Consider the following 15,729-nt stretch of genomic DNA (forward strand, 5'->3'; position numbering starts at 1 on the left):
TAGCCTCATTGTATCAATGAGGACATGGAAGCTCAAAGAGCTTCAGTGACTCGATGAAAGGTCAAAGGTTAAGACACATGCAGGGATGGGATGTCCACCTCAAGCCTCTGGAGGCGGACCCACTGCTCCATTCACCACAAACACCACTGCTGGCCTCCTTCGAGACACGTGATCGTGCTGTACTACACTTGACCTTGGCCAAAAGGCGGCGAAGCGATGACCATGCTGCAGAGACGGTGCCTACCTGAACCTGAAGCGAGACCCCAGCCTGATGAAGTCCGATCTGTTGGATTTGCTGTTTCCCGGCGTCCGCAGCCGGAAGAAGGCGTGGTGCTCCACAGCACACTTCCACAGGTGCTTGCAGGTCCTGGCGCTGTCCAGCCGGAACACAAACGTGTGCTCCTGCTCCCGGCCCTTGGAGGCAAAGCCCGGGGTTCCCGGTTACACAGGTGTCCGTCACACCGATGCGGGGCTGTTCGCGGCAAGGAGGAGGAGCGGGGGCAAGGCTTACCTGATCATCATCCTCCACCACGACCAGCGTCAATTTGCTCTTTTTAAAATCCATTTTGGTAATTTTTGGCCTGGTCAGACAGAAAACGTTTTAAAAGCAGAGTCCCCAGGAACACCATCTACACATCACACAGCCGCTTCCTTTCTACGCTTTAAGCTCAGATTTGCTAAAGAAACCATTCATTCGGCACGTGATTATCCACAAGTGCCACGGCCCTTGTCAGACACCCACAAATACAAGAGGATGTGTGTTTTTAAGATGAATCTGGGTGTAGCAAGGATCGCTCAATAATCATCCATCACATAGAATTCCACCACCAAAGAGGAAAAGACATTTTCAAGAGAGGACAAAACTAAATTACCAAAAGAATAAGCCTATTTTGTTAGCTCCTTCAAAGATTAATATGCCTGTCGGGGTCAGTCCAAGAGAATATTCACAGCCATCTCTTCCCTACAAATAAACGAAGGCACAGTCGGTACAGGGTTCTAACAGGTTGTCACAGAGCAGAATGCAAAACAGTTTCCTCAGTGCAGTAAGGTACGTTGTTTACTTTGTTACTTTGCACATTGTGTACACGCCTTTTGTTTACTTTGTTACTTTGTTTGCACACTGTGTACACGCCTTTCGGTCCCAGGGAAACCCAGTTACTCAAACACACACAGTTCTTACCCTGACAACGTGCATGTCTACCCCATACATTTCCAGCCACTTCGCTTTATTCAGATAGGAGAGTTCCGCCTGGGCAGGGCTCTTTCCCCTTCGAAAAACCAAGGAGACACATGTGAACAGCCACTCGTACACCCACAGAAGCCTGAAGGGCACGGCCACCCTAAGGGGTGCCACGTGGCAACTAAGGGAACTAGGGACGTGGATTTACATGAACACGACAACACGAGCTCTGAGAACAGATTGAACAGATTGCTAACGGAGTAGAAAGAGGACAGAGTGGGGCTTATGATAGAAACACTTAAGGAAACGATTTTGTGCGTGGAGATCCATGGCAGGTGTGTCCCCAGGAGAGAGGCTGGAAGGATACGCGGCTGCCTGCTCAGCGTGGCTTCTGGCGGGGAGCAGGGAGCGGCAAGACTACATTCACGTTTCTACGTCCTTGGGACACGAGAATGAGTTTCAGAAGCGTCTGAGTGACTACAGGACAGCGGGAAACCAAGCTCAGTTTCGGAGTCTAACAGTGCCTGGGCACAGGTGGTGTTTGGGAAAGATGGGCTGGGCGGGAGGAAAGGTATTCCAGCCTGAGTCACTGCTCGACTAGGGTGACTGATGGGGAAATGAGGACAAACCAAGAGACAAATGACAGGTCTGGGTTTAGCTGTGGTGACCACGGTCCTGAAATGTAATGCTGTATAACACATGGTCTCAAATATGAGCGTCCCCGTATGGAACCACAAGGCCCATTTCTAAAGGGTTTGCCCTCGCTGCTCAGGCCTTGGACAGAACCCCAGGGATGCGGGAGTGGATCAAGCCAGCACCCCCTGGCCTTCTTTAGGGTGCCGGGATGGCAGGGGTGGCCCTGGCTATGCCATGAACAAATCAGGACCAAGCCCCAGAGTCCAGAGGGAGAAACGGACATGGTTTGGTTTTTACTGTACATCTCTGGAAAAAAAAAAGAGACATCAATGTGGGCCTTTGGAAAAGCAGGACTGAAGCTGAAGCACAGGAGAGAAAGAAGTGAAGAGCTAGAACTGCAATTTTACAGTCATTCAATAGAGCCACTGTACTCGCAGATAAGAGAGTCCAACACGTGCTTATATATGCTACCCAGTGCATATATCAGAAGGTACCTGCACTCTTTCCATCTCTGGAAGATATCATATTCCATCGCTTCTGTCTGATTTGGAATGAACCGAAACTCAGACACAAGCTCTGGTGTGTGTTCTGGAAGCTCGCACTCCCCAAGCTCGGCTGCGGGTTTCATAAAAGGGAGGAAAACGAGACAGTGAATGCTTCTGATTATTGGAGCACCAGATCCAATGGTGTTTTGCCCACCTGGAAATAGCACAGGTTCCCCCCTCACGTGTAGCGAACTCCCTTCTTTCAGGAGGATTTCACTCCCACTTGGTCCCCATAGGTACACTCAGAATCCCCAGGAGTCACTTGACTACTACCCTCTTCCCTGGGCCACACGCCGTCGTCATCTCAGTTATGAGTGTCTCTCTCCTGACTATTTCTCCTGCCCAGGGAGGCCCCAGTTACATTTTCCCCACAAAACTGTAGCGCCCAAATCAGCAATAAAAGGCAACTGCAGGGACCTGCCCAGAAACATCCATGTAACCAAGGCTCTCGTTAAGGGTGGGCTGGAGCAGCACTCCAGGGTCTGCAGTGCTGGAGAGGACCAATCAGGAATTCGGTGCAAGCAGAATCTGGGAAAGAAATCAGTCAGGAGGGAGAGGGAGAGGAGGGGGAGAGAGGGCTGTGGGAGCAACCGAGGCAACTCAGCCAGAACCTGGGGGTGTGGGGAACAGGCTGTGCGGAAAGGAGCAGCAGCCACGAGGGCGCCCAAAGCCACGCACGGTCCTGGCTCTGGCCGACAGTCCCATGGGATGCAGGGCCCAAGGACACAGGGGGCCTCGCTCCTCCAGAACATCAATGGAAGGTCTACTCTATCTGCTCCCCGACCCGAACAGCTCAGGAGGCAGACTCCAGAAGGAAAAGCCATCCTCTGGACCTGGTTTGCTATTACCTCTAATGACCTCAAACACCTTGCTGCACAAAGCGTGCTCTGCAGACCAGCAGTGTGGGCATCCCCTGGGAGCTTCACAGCGCGGAATCTCAGGCCCCGCCCTGGACCTACTGGAGCCAAACCTGCCTTTCCACCAGAGGCCCAGGAGGGTGGTGCATCCATTACTTGGAGAAACACTGATTCACAACAGTGTTTCACATTCAGGCTGATTCACATTCAGGCTTTGGAACCTGAGTACGCACCAGCATTATGTGGAGGGCTCGTTAAAACATACATTGCTGGCCCCACCCCAGAGATTCTAAATCCATAGGTCTGGAGTAAGGCCTGAAAACCTGCATTTCTAATAAGTTCCCAGTGATGCTGATGCAGCTGACCTGGGGAACAAACTTGGAGAACCACTTTTTAACACAACATCCCACCAACTGACCAGCCAGATTATGACTAAACACTCTCAGCGACTACACCCTATGTACCCAGCAGCCCTTCCCATTGGCCTCTGAGCCCTCATCCCAGGGCCCGCCTTTCAGGAGAAAAGGATAAAACTTCCCTGTCCACACAGAGGAAGCAGCGATGCCAAACTTGGAGGGGTGGTGGAGGACTGCATGGGACAAGTGACTGACGGAAGGCAGCGACCTAGTGACCGTCTCCTCACCTGACCCTAGCCCCTCACCTGCAGCTCTGAACTGGATGGCACCCCTGAGACCACCAGGTGGTCTGGGTCAGCATGTGCTGCCTTGGCAAAGTCACAAATGCAGATTTCTGCTCTGGACATATTTGCCTAGAAAAGGTGAAGGCTGTGCTCCCCAGGCTGGGGGCAACCACTGACCTCTGACCAGGATGTCACACTGAAGCCAGGGGCCTGGCAAGGCCAGAGGGGTGCACTGGGAAGAAAGCCCCTTGATATGAACCATCCTGCACCCATGGGTCAAAGCAAGCCCCGTGTTCACCGGTGCGTCTGGACAACACTGGATTAACTGTGCCTCTGATATCACCAAGCACAGGAGGAAGAAGGTGCTCCAGTGGACTGATGGCCCCAGGTCGGACAGGGACACTTTCCTCCCATTGACTACGCCCTGACACCTACTACCGGGCCACTGAGCCTGATGGGAGGACCTCCTGGTAACTCAGAAACTCCAGGGTGGATGCCACTTGGCAAGCTGGTAGAATCTGTGCTTGGTTCAAGGGGACAGTCCGCTTCCGAGTTCCCCCAACCACTGTGCATCCTTATGACACTTACCTTAAGGACCACTGCCTCAGAAAGACATGTGAAGCACTTAGCAATGTATTTGGCGCAGGCGGTTACAGACGACAATACCGTCACCGCCACCTCAAGGGCCTTCGGACCATACAGACAGACTGCCCTTTACCCAAAATCCTTGGGCGGGGGGGGTCTCTTCAACCTCATTCAGCACTTACTGAACATCTGCTATATGCCATGTCCCCATCAAATAAGCACTAAAGGGGACCAAGGAATGGAAGTACCAGGGGATGGGAGTAATGGGCCGTCATTAAAACCCATCTTTTTGAGTAGGAACATGACAAAACACAAGCACTGAAATTACCAATTTGAAAATCATACCAAAAAACCTGAATATGACTCTGACCAGAAGTAAACGCACTCAAAACTCACAGACAGAAACTCTGTCTGTCTGTGGGTAGGACAGTGGGTTACTTCCTGCCTTCTACTCGTCTGACTGCTGTCCTGATGTTCTATAAGCATGGACTGATTTTATAATTTGAAAAGACTAAGATCGACCTGTAAAACTTGGTAAATAAAAGTTGGAAGCAAATCTTATTATGGCATTCAAAAATAATTAGTAATTATGAATGAATACATCATAATTCATTACCCCATAGAAGCTGACACACACACTGGTACATGAGTGAGTCCACAGCATATGTCTATCTGATGTACTGACGAAATTCCTTATGTGCAGTTACACATTGGTATCCTCTTAAGGAGCACTGGAGATTTTAGCAAGTCTTTCCTGTGCATCTTAAACTAAAATCCACCAGGGCTCATATGGATGGAAGAGTCAACGGTGACAGTCATGACTCCCCTGTCGGTGTTCACAGCCTGACCTGCCTGATGAAGCCCGATCTGCAGAGACTCAAGAGACACTGGAGGCCCCACCGGTATGTCTCAGCCAAAAGAGCCTACACAGATGCCACCCCCCCCGCCCCCCACCACTGGAGCCAGATCTTCTTCTAAGCATTCGCTGTTACCCTCAGTAACAGCCTATGAGTCCTGTCTGACTCCACTCAGTGACCAGGTCCTTCTCCTTGTACTGCCAGTGTTGCTTTTTTTGGAGGGGGTCTGGGGTGGGGGTTAACTCCCAGCCTTCGTCAGTTTCGTTTAATTACAGCCACTCCTCCTCACTGTACCTCCCGTCCCAGTCTTGGTCTTGCTCCAGTCCCTTCTCCCCATCACAGCCACTGGGGCCTTTCTAAAGTGCATATCCAACCAGGCCTGCCTCCCTCTTAAGAGCCTTCAGAGGCACTACTGCTGACACCATGAAGTTCATGCTCTTTAAACGGGGCCAAGGCCGCCCACCTTCCCAGATTCTTGAACTTCACCCTCTGACACCACGCAACTGCTGGTGTCCCTCTGTCCTTTTCTCCTTTGTGCCCTGATTCCTCTGTTCATCCTCATCGGCCCATCCCCCCCATGGGCCTTCCACCTCCAAGCCTCCTGGCAGGTCTCTCCCTGTAGGAGCCACCCTAGAATTTGTATGTACAATCGGAGATCAAGCAAGATCACGTGGGATCCTGCCACATGATCCTCATGGGACACTAAGCTACTTGGGGACAGAGACTGTCTCATGCGCATTTATACCCCCAAAGCAGAGCACTGGGCCCGGTACACAGTCGGTGCTCATTTGCTGAAATGACTTCAAAATGCTGATTTCCGTTAGGGAATAATGTACCTTGTAGGCAGAGAGCAGCCAATTCCACAGCTGTTTCATAGGGGCATTTCAATCTTGGAGGAAAAAAAGAAAGAAATTAACTCTAAATACGACTTTAATATTCATAACGATACAAAATGTCACTGACAGCATTTTTCAGAAGGTAGTGATATTTAGATAAAGGTTTTTGTTCTTGGTGGCTTCTATTTTTTACTGCCTACATTAAAAAATGCAAACAAGCTGACTTACACTCCAGGTTTCCCAAAGTCAGTTCTCATCATATGGTAACATCACTGAAACTAGGGATAGTTTCTCTCAGGTCGAGGTATAGTGGGCAACTTTACTGAATTTGACAAGAATGGGGACATGTGGGAAACAGAATGAAAAGCCTTCCTTTCCCCTTATTATTTTTAAACTTATTTTATCTTGATATAGTACATGCATCTTTTCAGGCTGCCTTAAATCTTTCTTGAAACGAGGTCAGAGTGTTAAAAATAAAGAGACACACACGGTATCTAAAATTGCCAGGATGGCTGGATACACGCAAGCCATCTAATAACTGAGGCATCGCCACAGAGGTGTGTTACTACAAATCCAGTCATCTTGTTTGCACTTACTATTACAAATTTAGTTAGAAAAATACTAACGGCATACATTGGTACAGCACTTCCCAGCTTTCAAAGCCTTTTCATAGATGTATCAGCCAACGTGGTCACTGCATCGAGTGCGTCAGCCCCAGCATGGGTGTTGCTGGTGCCCCCCATGCCCCACCCTCAGAGATGAGGCACCGAGTGTCAAGTGTCCTGCCCGTGGCCGTCCAGCTGGTAGGAGGCAATGCTGGGACCAGAACATCATTCTGCTTTGAAATGCAGCAAATCAGGCGGAAGTCACGTGAACTGCAAAGTACTGTACAAATGTAAGGTGTTGCCCTTAATATTTTTCCGGACTGAGGACAATCACTAGCTGAGAGGCTTTTAGTATGAGGAGCGCAGCATGGAGAGAGAGAGAAATACACACACACTCTTAGACACACACAGAGAATCTGTACTGCATGGTTGAATAAGGCAAATGTATACACTGTACAATCTACTTGTTCTATGGCGGCCCTTCCACTGGGATTCTTAGAGCACGCACTCTACTGAGACTTTGCAGATCTGGAAATCACATTTTAAATTTCCTTCAGATTATATTCAAAATCAAAATATATTCCAGTCAATAATAACAGGTACTGCTTTTTAGATTCAGTGGAGTCTTCGTTTTTCATGGAGTAGAAAATAGTCAATATATGTCTGGTGAAAAATGACACAACTGGAAAAGCTATGACTGCTGAAATCTCATATCCTTAAAATAAATCCTGCCTGTGAAATCGACCACTTCAGTGCCAAAGGTTCTTATGCTCAACAATCGCTGTGTAGCAGGAGGCCTAGTATCTAAAAACCGTTTTTAAGAGAGGAAAAGGAAATGAGATGAGATGTCTAAACCTCTTTCTTCTGGAAGTAGAATATAACCTCTTTACTTAAATGCAGATGGCGATGCATAAGACTTGTGGATGATCCAAATTCTTGTAAGTGTATACATACTAATAACGTATCTTGCTTGCAAATACGACCAAAGCCATTATGAATGGGGCAGCGATGTGATCAGGGAGAGAATTATTCCCAAATACACATCAATCATGTCAGATATTATATGCTCTTGGAAATGCTTCAAGCCATAGAGTAATCATTTAAAATAAGATGATAATAACCGTGATACAAATATGAGACTCACTTTACAATGCCTGGTGTACTTTTTTTGAATTTTGAAAAGGGAACAAGGGTAAAAGAGTTATAAAAAAAACACAAAAACCCACACACAGTGAATTATTTAGAAGATATACTATGATTTATCCTGGGTTAAGGGTTAGAACAAAAACATACTTACTTTCCTGAAAGAATGTCATGCCTGAGTTGTAAAACAAACAGGTACCTGACAAACACATACAAAAGTCAACAGAGGGTAACTCGTCTCCAGCCACTTCCAATCCCCAACTTCCCATCACAAACCCCGCCCCACACTGAGCCCAGAAGTCTGCATTGTAAAACAGGAGCCCAAATCCAAGGAGAACTGGGGCAGAAGCATCTCTTCCTGAGTCTCCAGGAAGGCTAGGAAGGTGAGTGCAGGTACAGCATTTGCAAGATACTTTGAGGATGCAACATGATGCGGTCCCTGGATGCGTCCCCAGTGCCCTCAGGGCTCCAGAGGAGAGCCATACACACACTCAACCATGCGCAAAGCACGCAGCATGTCCAATCCCACTCTCGGGGTGGAGCCTCCAGCCAGCCCCACCAGCAGATTCCAGAAAAGCTGCTGATTGTATCAAGATTACAGCTGATTGCAGGCAGCAATTGCTGGAGGCTTTCTTTTTTTTCCTGATGCAGTTTAACTGCAGATTCTGTTTTTGAAAAATCAAAACATACATGTGCGCGCACACACACACACAGGAGTAAACAGAAATCCTGGAATTGGACGGCAGTTGGTCACAGGGGTAACAGAAAATGGGGAGGAAGGCAGCAAATGACACAAGGGGAGTTCACTTCAGTAAGAGATTAAGTGGTGGTGGTGTTTTAAACCAGGAGGATGTGGGCATCAGAACCACTTACAGTGTCTTGTAAAAACCAAAGCTGTCCACGCTCCACTCCGTACTTAGGGAATAAGATTCCTACACAAGAGTGGTCCCCAGGAATCTGATTTGTTCAAAGGCTCCCCAGGAGTTTCTGATTCACACAACCCTGGTTAAGAATCACTGGCTTTGATGATAACTAGAAGCAGCGTGCTTCCTCAAAGGCCTCTGATGAGGCACATGAGGGTAATGTAATTTGTTTGAACTTTGAAAACAATGCAGGCAGTCACTCTCCATGGAAGGGCTAAAGGACAATGTGGGTGACCCAGACATGGGGGTGGGGGTGAAGGTTCTAGTACATTCCAGAACGTTACTGCTTCTGACAGGTGCTCGACCACCATTAAACTGACTACCCACATCAAGGACACAGTGCTGATATGGCCAGAACTTCCAATTCCTATGGGAAAACCTAACTACAGAAGTCCAGCAGGGCTGCCCTTTGGGGAGCCTGGCGATAAAATGGGTCTTTAAAGTAATACTTAGGTGGTCTTCTCCAAGCCAGCGGCCACCACGGTGGACCAGCCAGCGGCTTACATGTCACCTCTACTGTTCATCACAGACAATGACAAGGAGATCCTGGGGACATCAAAAGCAGTAGAAGGCTAGGTGGAAAATCTCAGTGATAGGTGGGTGGCTGGAGGGAAAGTCCATACATAAAATGTTTTTTAAGTGTCTCTTGCTTTGACACCATATCTGAACTCTAAGAGACAGACACAGGCAGGCACCCCATAAAAGAAATTCCGTGGGGTGGAAAGATACCATGAAGGAATTCTAGCAATTCTGATGTTGTAACAATCAAGGAAATATTTTGCAGTTTCTAAAATAATAATAATAGTAATAAGATGGATTTTTTTTTTTTTTTTGTCTTTTTAGGGCTGCATCTGCAGCATACGGAGGTTCCCAGGCTACGGGTCTAATTGGAGCTGTAGCCGCCAGCCTACACCACAGCCACAGCACCTCGAGATCTGAGCCACATCTGCGACCTATACCACAGCTCACCACAATGCTGGATCAAGGTCAGGGATTGAACCTACCACCTCATGGTTTCTAGTTGGATTTGTTTCCATGGTGCCACAACGGGAACTCCAAGATGGCTATTTTAGACTCAGAAATGTTCTAATATTTGCCTTCCCTTTTGTATCTGGGACAAAAATAAAGTGCCGTTGACTAACTAGCCAATTCACCCAAGGTCTGACAAAATGGAAATGTGACAAGAGAATAAATTTTAAAAGTTTGATTCACTAAGAAATAGGTCAAATCAAGCAGAGGTGGATTTTCAACAGAAAACAGAGCTAAGCACAGGCAAAGTGCTAATACTCTCGCTCAGAATATGAAGACAGCAGATGGGAGAGGTGGCACACCCAGTTTAGAAGACCGATAGGTTACAAGGAAGGCGGGTGCTATGGGGTGCGGGTAGGGAGAAGGAGCTTGTTTGGCATGTCCTACCTTGTAAACTCTTCACGAAGGTTGTTGGGTTCTGAAGAATAATATTTAACTCGAAAGTGCAAAGCATAAGCAGGTCCAACTAAGCGTTTGGAGATGGAAGGTTGAAGACGTTTTCCCCCAATTTCGCCGATCACAGAATGGACAAGAGGAAAAACACGTTAAATCTATTAATACATCCACCAGTCACTGGGAGGTAAAAATGGAACAGACAAAGCCAGCCAGTTCTTTTCAATCCTAGCTTGGAAAACTGAAATGGACTTTTGTGTTGACAAAGATAGTTTAGCTAGTAATCTCATTCTGGAAGAAAATCCTGATCATCTAAATGAATTAAAAAAGCTAACATTTTATGTTCACCCGATTGCCAAGATACTCCAAAGTGATACTAACTTTTGACAAAATACTAAGGGAGTTAAAGTAAAGTGACACATCAACAGCAAAGTTTTCTGCAATCTAAAAATACTACAGTAAAAATACCTTAAAACTGTTAAATTCTATGCTCACACATAAACACCATGGGAAAAACGTGGCTGCCACAACTATAAAAATCTGAGAGCTGGACCAGACTGCCAAAGATCCCTCCTGCTCTCCCATTCTCTGAAGCTACTTCATAACTCATAAGAAAATGAATGTAACAGGTATAAAGTCATATTTCTGAATAGCATTTTTATCAGTCCTCATTGGTACAAGTGTCTGATTTCAAATGAGAGCATAGTCTGTGTTTTAGCATCTACTAAAAATTCTTATTCAAATCTTAAACTCTAACATTTAACCAACCTTAGGAAATTAAAATCCATCCTTAAAATTGAAACTGTTTTAAAACGCTCCCAAGTTCTAATGAAAACTTGACACCTTAAAACATTGGCAGAAGACTTTGTTTACTCTCTGATAAAAGAAGTAAAGCAGTAGGCTAAATTCTGCTTACTTACTTTTCATCTGCTTTTTTATGGGTTTGGAATGATCCAGCCAGTGCTGAAAAAAAGAAAAATTTTTTTTAGGGATAGTTCATCAGCAAGATTACACAGCCCTTAGAGTTACCCTCCCCAACAAATCTTAGTAATTCTACCCATTAAAAACCAGGAACCAGACCAGATCACAAACTCTTATTAAGCAGGGGATCTGCAAACTCTTTGGGATGGTATAAAAACATCTGTGCTTCCGGGAAAGGTACTTGACAACTCTAATTATTAGAGAAATGCAAATCAAAGCCACAATAAGGTATCACCCCACATGGATCAGAATCGCCATCAACAAATAATAAATGCTGGAGAGGATGTGGAGAAAAGGGAATCCTCCTACACTGTTCACAAGAACGTAAATTGGTGCAGCCACTATGGAAAATAGTGAAGAGGTTCTTCCTTAAAAAACTAAAAACGAAAACTATCATATGATCCAGCAATTCCACTCATGGGTATATACCCAAAAAAACCTGCAAACACTAATTCGAAAAGATACATGCATCCAATGTTCATAGCAGCACTATTTATATACTAGCCAAGACATGGAAGCAACCAAAGTGCCCACCAAGAGACAACTGGTTTATGAAGATGTGTGGGGGGTGTGTGTATAATATATATATATATATACATACACATATCAGAATACATATGTTACATACCTATACACACATACACACACATACCTACACACAATAGATTACTCAGCTATAAAGAATGAAATATTGCTATCTGCAGCAACATGGATGGACCTGGATAATAACAAGTATGTCAAAGACATATGATATCACTTATATATGGAATCTGAAAAATAATACAAACGAATCTATATACAGAACATAACCAGACTCACAAACTTATGGGAGCAGGGAGGGATAAATTATGAGTATGGAATTAAACTACTGATACAAACAACTATACATAAAATTGATGACCAACAAGAATTTACTGCATAGCACATAGAACTATATTCACTATCTTGTAAGATTATAATGGAAAACAATCTAGAAAAAACATACATATACATCTGAATCACTTTGCTGTATACCTGACACTAACATAATATTGTAAGTCAGCTATACTTCAATTAAAAAAAGAAAAAATATCTATGCTTATGCACATTAAGTGATATTTTTTCTGGGGAGAATTAGCTTTTCAAAGAGATCCCTAAAAGAACCTAAAACCCTTTACCTAGCTGCTCTATAAAGTCCCTTCTAGTCAGTGGAGGCACCAACTGCCTTTTCCTTCTGAATTTTCTCAAGTTACAATCAAGTCTTCATTAATCTAGTAACGACTACAAGCCATACCACTGAAAATCTCCGCTCATATACAGGTCTTATAATTCTGTCACCCTAAATTCTAAAAACCAAAATTTTATGACCCTTCTATTCTTTTGCTGAGAAAATGACCCACATTGAAGATGAAAAAATAGGCAGGGATTTGCCTGAGATAATTTTGCTCTGGACTATGAAGGCATTTCCACTTCCTCTAGTTTTCATCAGGAAAATCACTTCAGTCTTATCCATCCAAGGAAATGACAAAACAGGAGTTCCCGTTGTGGCTCAGGGGTTAAGGAGCCTGACTAGGAACCATGAGGATGCAGGTTCAATCCCTGGCCTCCCTCAGTGGGTTAAGGATCTGGCATTGCCGTGAGCTGTGGAGCAGGTCACAGATGTGGCTCAGATCCTGCGTTGCTGTGGCTGTGGTGTAGGCCGGCAGCTACAGCTCCAATTCGACCCCTAGCCTGGGAACCTCCATATACCATGGGTGCAGCCCTAAAAGACAAAAAAGAAAAAAAAGAATAAAAAAAGAAAAAAAAGAAATTACAAAACAATCTCCCTCATACAAAAGTTCCTCTCTAATGTCCTAGCTGTTGGTACCAGAGTCCTGACGAGCCTCAGGAGCTTGACTCTCATGGAAAACAACACTTAGGAACATTGCACTACGAGCCCCTCCAGGCGGACACACGCCTTGGAAGGCAGGGACCAGGAACTTAATCGCCTTTGAGTTTTCGGTGCCAGGCCCAGAGCTTGGCACCCCACAGGCTCGAAGTAGGTTCTTCAAAAATAAATAAATGGTCAATGCAATTTTTTTTTTTAATCAGGCAAATAGGGACTTTCCCCACCCATTTTATGTAAATCTGATAAACGTTGAGCAGCGGTTGGAACACCACAGCCCGAAGCCAGTTTTGCACGAGTTGTTCAGAATCAGAGGCCATTCTGCAGGCCATCCGTATACTTTCAGAAGCAGTGGAAACTCTGCATATTCTAATAATGAGAAAGGGTGGGACTGGTATTCAAAGAGCCCACTATGCTTTGTGGGAGGAGGGGGCTAAGGAAACACAAAAGCAAATAACAGATGAATTATAATACAATAAGCTCTGAGCAGTGCACGGGGGACCACGGGCTTTGTCACCCCGACTCCCCGCCTGTCCAGGCAACCACGTGAGAAAAGCCGCAGATCCCTGGGGCCGGGTGCCCATGGCAAACGCTCATGGACAAGATATGCCTTCTCTCATGGTTAATAGTTTTGAATTGGAAATGACCTAAATGCCCATCAAGAGAGACAGATTAAAAAATGGCTCTCCCACATAGTGAAATACTATTTAGCCTTTAGGCCTATATTTATGGTTGTGGCAAAGGATCTGCAGACTGTGTGAGATGAAAAAAAAAAATCAGGCAGGGGATCTCATTTATAGAAAAGTATTATTTTCTATCAATATATGTCCAAAAGAATTTATAGAGGTTATTTCTGAAGGTAAGATTATGAAGGCCATTTATTTATTTACTTTTCTACATAGTTGGGGTTTTTTGTTTGTTTGTTTTTAATCATTTTAGGGCTGCACCTATGGCATAAGGAAGTTCCCAGGCTAGGGGTTGAATCAGAGCTGCAGCTGCTGGCCACAGCCACAGCCACAGCCACAGCCACAGCCACAGCCACAGCCACGCAGGATCTCGAGCTGCATCTGAGATCAACACGGCAGGCAACGCCAGATCCCCAACCCAGGAAGTGAGGCCAGGGATCGAACCCCAATCCTCATCCTCATGGATACTAGTCAGATTCGTTACTACTGTGCCACAATGGGAACTCCAGTTTTCTTCCTTTTAATGAGAATATTATTTTCATGGGGGTGGGGGGTGATAGGCTGGTTGTCAATTTCCATCATTCAGCCATCAACTAGCCTATCAGGCAGTTTTTTGATGAACAATCTGCCTTCATTATTCATTCCAATAATGAAGTCTCACTGCTGCCCTCAACCAAGCTGGAAATGCTGGACCTTCGTCCCTGGGAGGAGGGCTTGATAAAAAATAATATTTACTTTCCTGCCAAAGTAAGGCTTGACTAAACCTGTTCTTTGCCTCACTTTCAAATGAATTTGTTCTTACCAGGCAAGGAAAGTTCTCCCTGCAACCAGCCCTCTAATCTTATTAGCCTCAGACACTCAGAGCTTGAAAAAGCTCGTCTCAATTCTTTCCTTTCTCAAGTCTCCTTATCATATTTGGAAGAGAACATATTTGAGTCCACTGTTCCTCTCCCTCTACTGCCAAAACTCTTAATTTTGATCCAGGTCCAACCTGTGTCGCTGTGGTCTGCGCGTTTCAATCACAAAATCCCAGGTCCCACCCTGGACCATTAATCAGAATCTCACATCATCAGTGTTTCTTAAAGGCTCCCAGTGGGCTCATTACATATTTAGGGCTGAAGTTTTCCTACATCCTCTCCTATCCAAGAATATGTCCTCATAATGATTCGGGGGATCTTGAAACATCCACGACCCTTCTGCATATTGTTGTCTGGGCTTTGTATAATCTCAAGCAATTTCAGGGTTTACTAGCCAGCTGTCTACGGCCCGTGTTAACTTGCAGACAGATCATGGTAAGAGGCTCTTCCTGGCAGCAGACTGCCTTTCCCTCCGACCACACTGCCAAAGGAGCGGTGTGTCATCTCCGTACGCCGGCCTCTGTCCTTCCTGCCCAGCCACCAGCCAGAGCCCTGTCCAGAGCAGGACCTGCCAGGATGGAGGTCTGTGAAAAGCCTGGGGCTCGCAAAGCCAGCAGAGGGATCCGAAACGGCTCCACTGAACATGACCCGGTGGGGTTCGGATCAGGTTTGCGTGCCTGCATCAGAGGTGATAAGAAACTCAGTCACAATTCCAAAACAAGACATCATAAAAGCTATCTTGTATCCAACCAGTTCAAAATGACTGACTTTCTTCTCAGCTGCAGAAGCTGAGCAGACACTGATCACCTGTATTTAATCCCATAAGACCACCCTGGGAGTTGAAGACCTGGGCACACTGGCCCAATGTGGCACTGAGTAAATCGTATCCTGTGCTCGGCCTGGAGCCCTGTTCAGCAGCAGCAGCACCTGTCTTGGATGTTCACCTGCATGCCAGCTAAATATAGCCAGGCTGCCTGTCGGCAGAGGCCACAGTAAACAGCTCCAACCCTCTTAACAGACCATTAACCCAACCACTGGAAAGAGACAGGTGCATTTGAGTTCAAAGGGCAAGCACTTAAACAAAAATGGGTAGGTATCAGGTGGTTTGATCT

The 15,729-nt window shown here is 45.9% G+C and overlaps 1 protein-coding gene across 1 annotated transcript in view; it reads right to left on the reverse strand.

The window, feature by feature from the left end:
- EPB41L4B (erythrocyte membrane protein band 4.1 like 4B) overlaps positions 1-15,729 on the reverse strand; it is a 142,306-nt gene that overhangs the window by 78,434 nt on the left and 48,143 nt on the right. The window contains 9 exon segments of the mRNA XM_021067313.1: positions 245-414; positions 512-581; positions 873-961; positions 1,181-1,268; positions 2,311-2,431; positions 6,137-6,189; positions 8,039-8,083; positions 10,224-10,302; positions 11,150-11,192. Of these exon segments, the coding sequence (XP_020922972.1) occupies positions 245-414; positions 512-581; positions 873-961; positions 1,181-1,268; positions 2,311-2,431; positions 6,137-6,189; positions 8,039-8,083; positions 10,224-10,302; positions 11,150-11,192 (758 nt within the window).

Source organism: Sus scrofa, chromosome 1 (assembly GCF_000003025.6).
Source record: "Sus scrofa isolate TJ Tabasco breed Duroc chromosome 1, Sscrofa11.1, whole genome shotgun sequence".
Lineage (NCBI taxonomy): Eukaryota > Metazoa > Chordata > Mammalia > Artiodactyla > Suidae > Sus > Sus scrofa.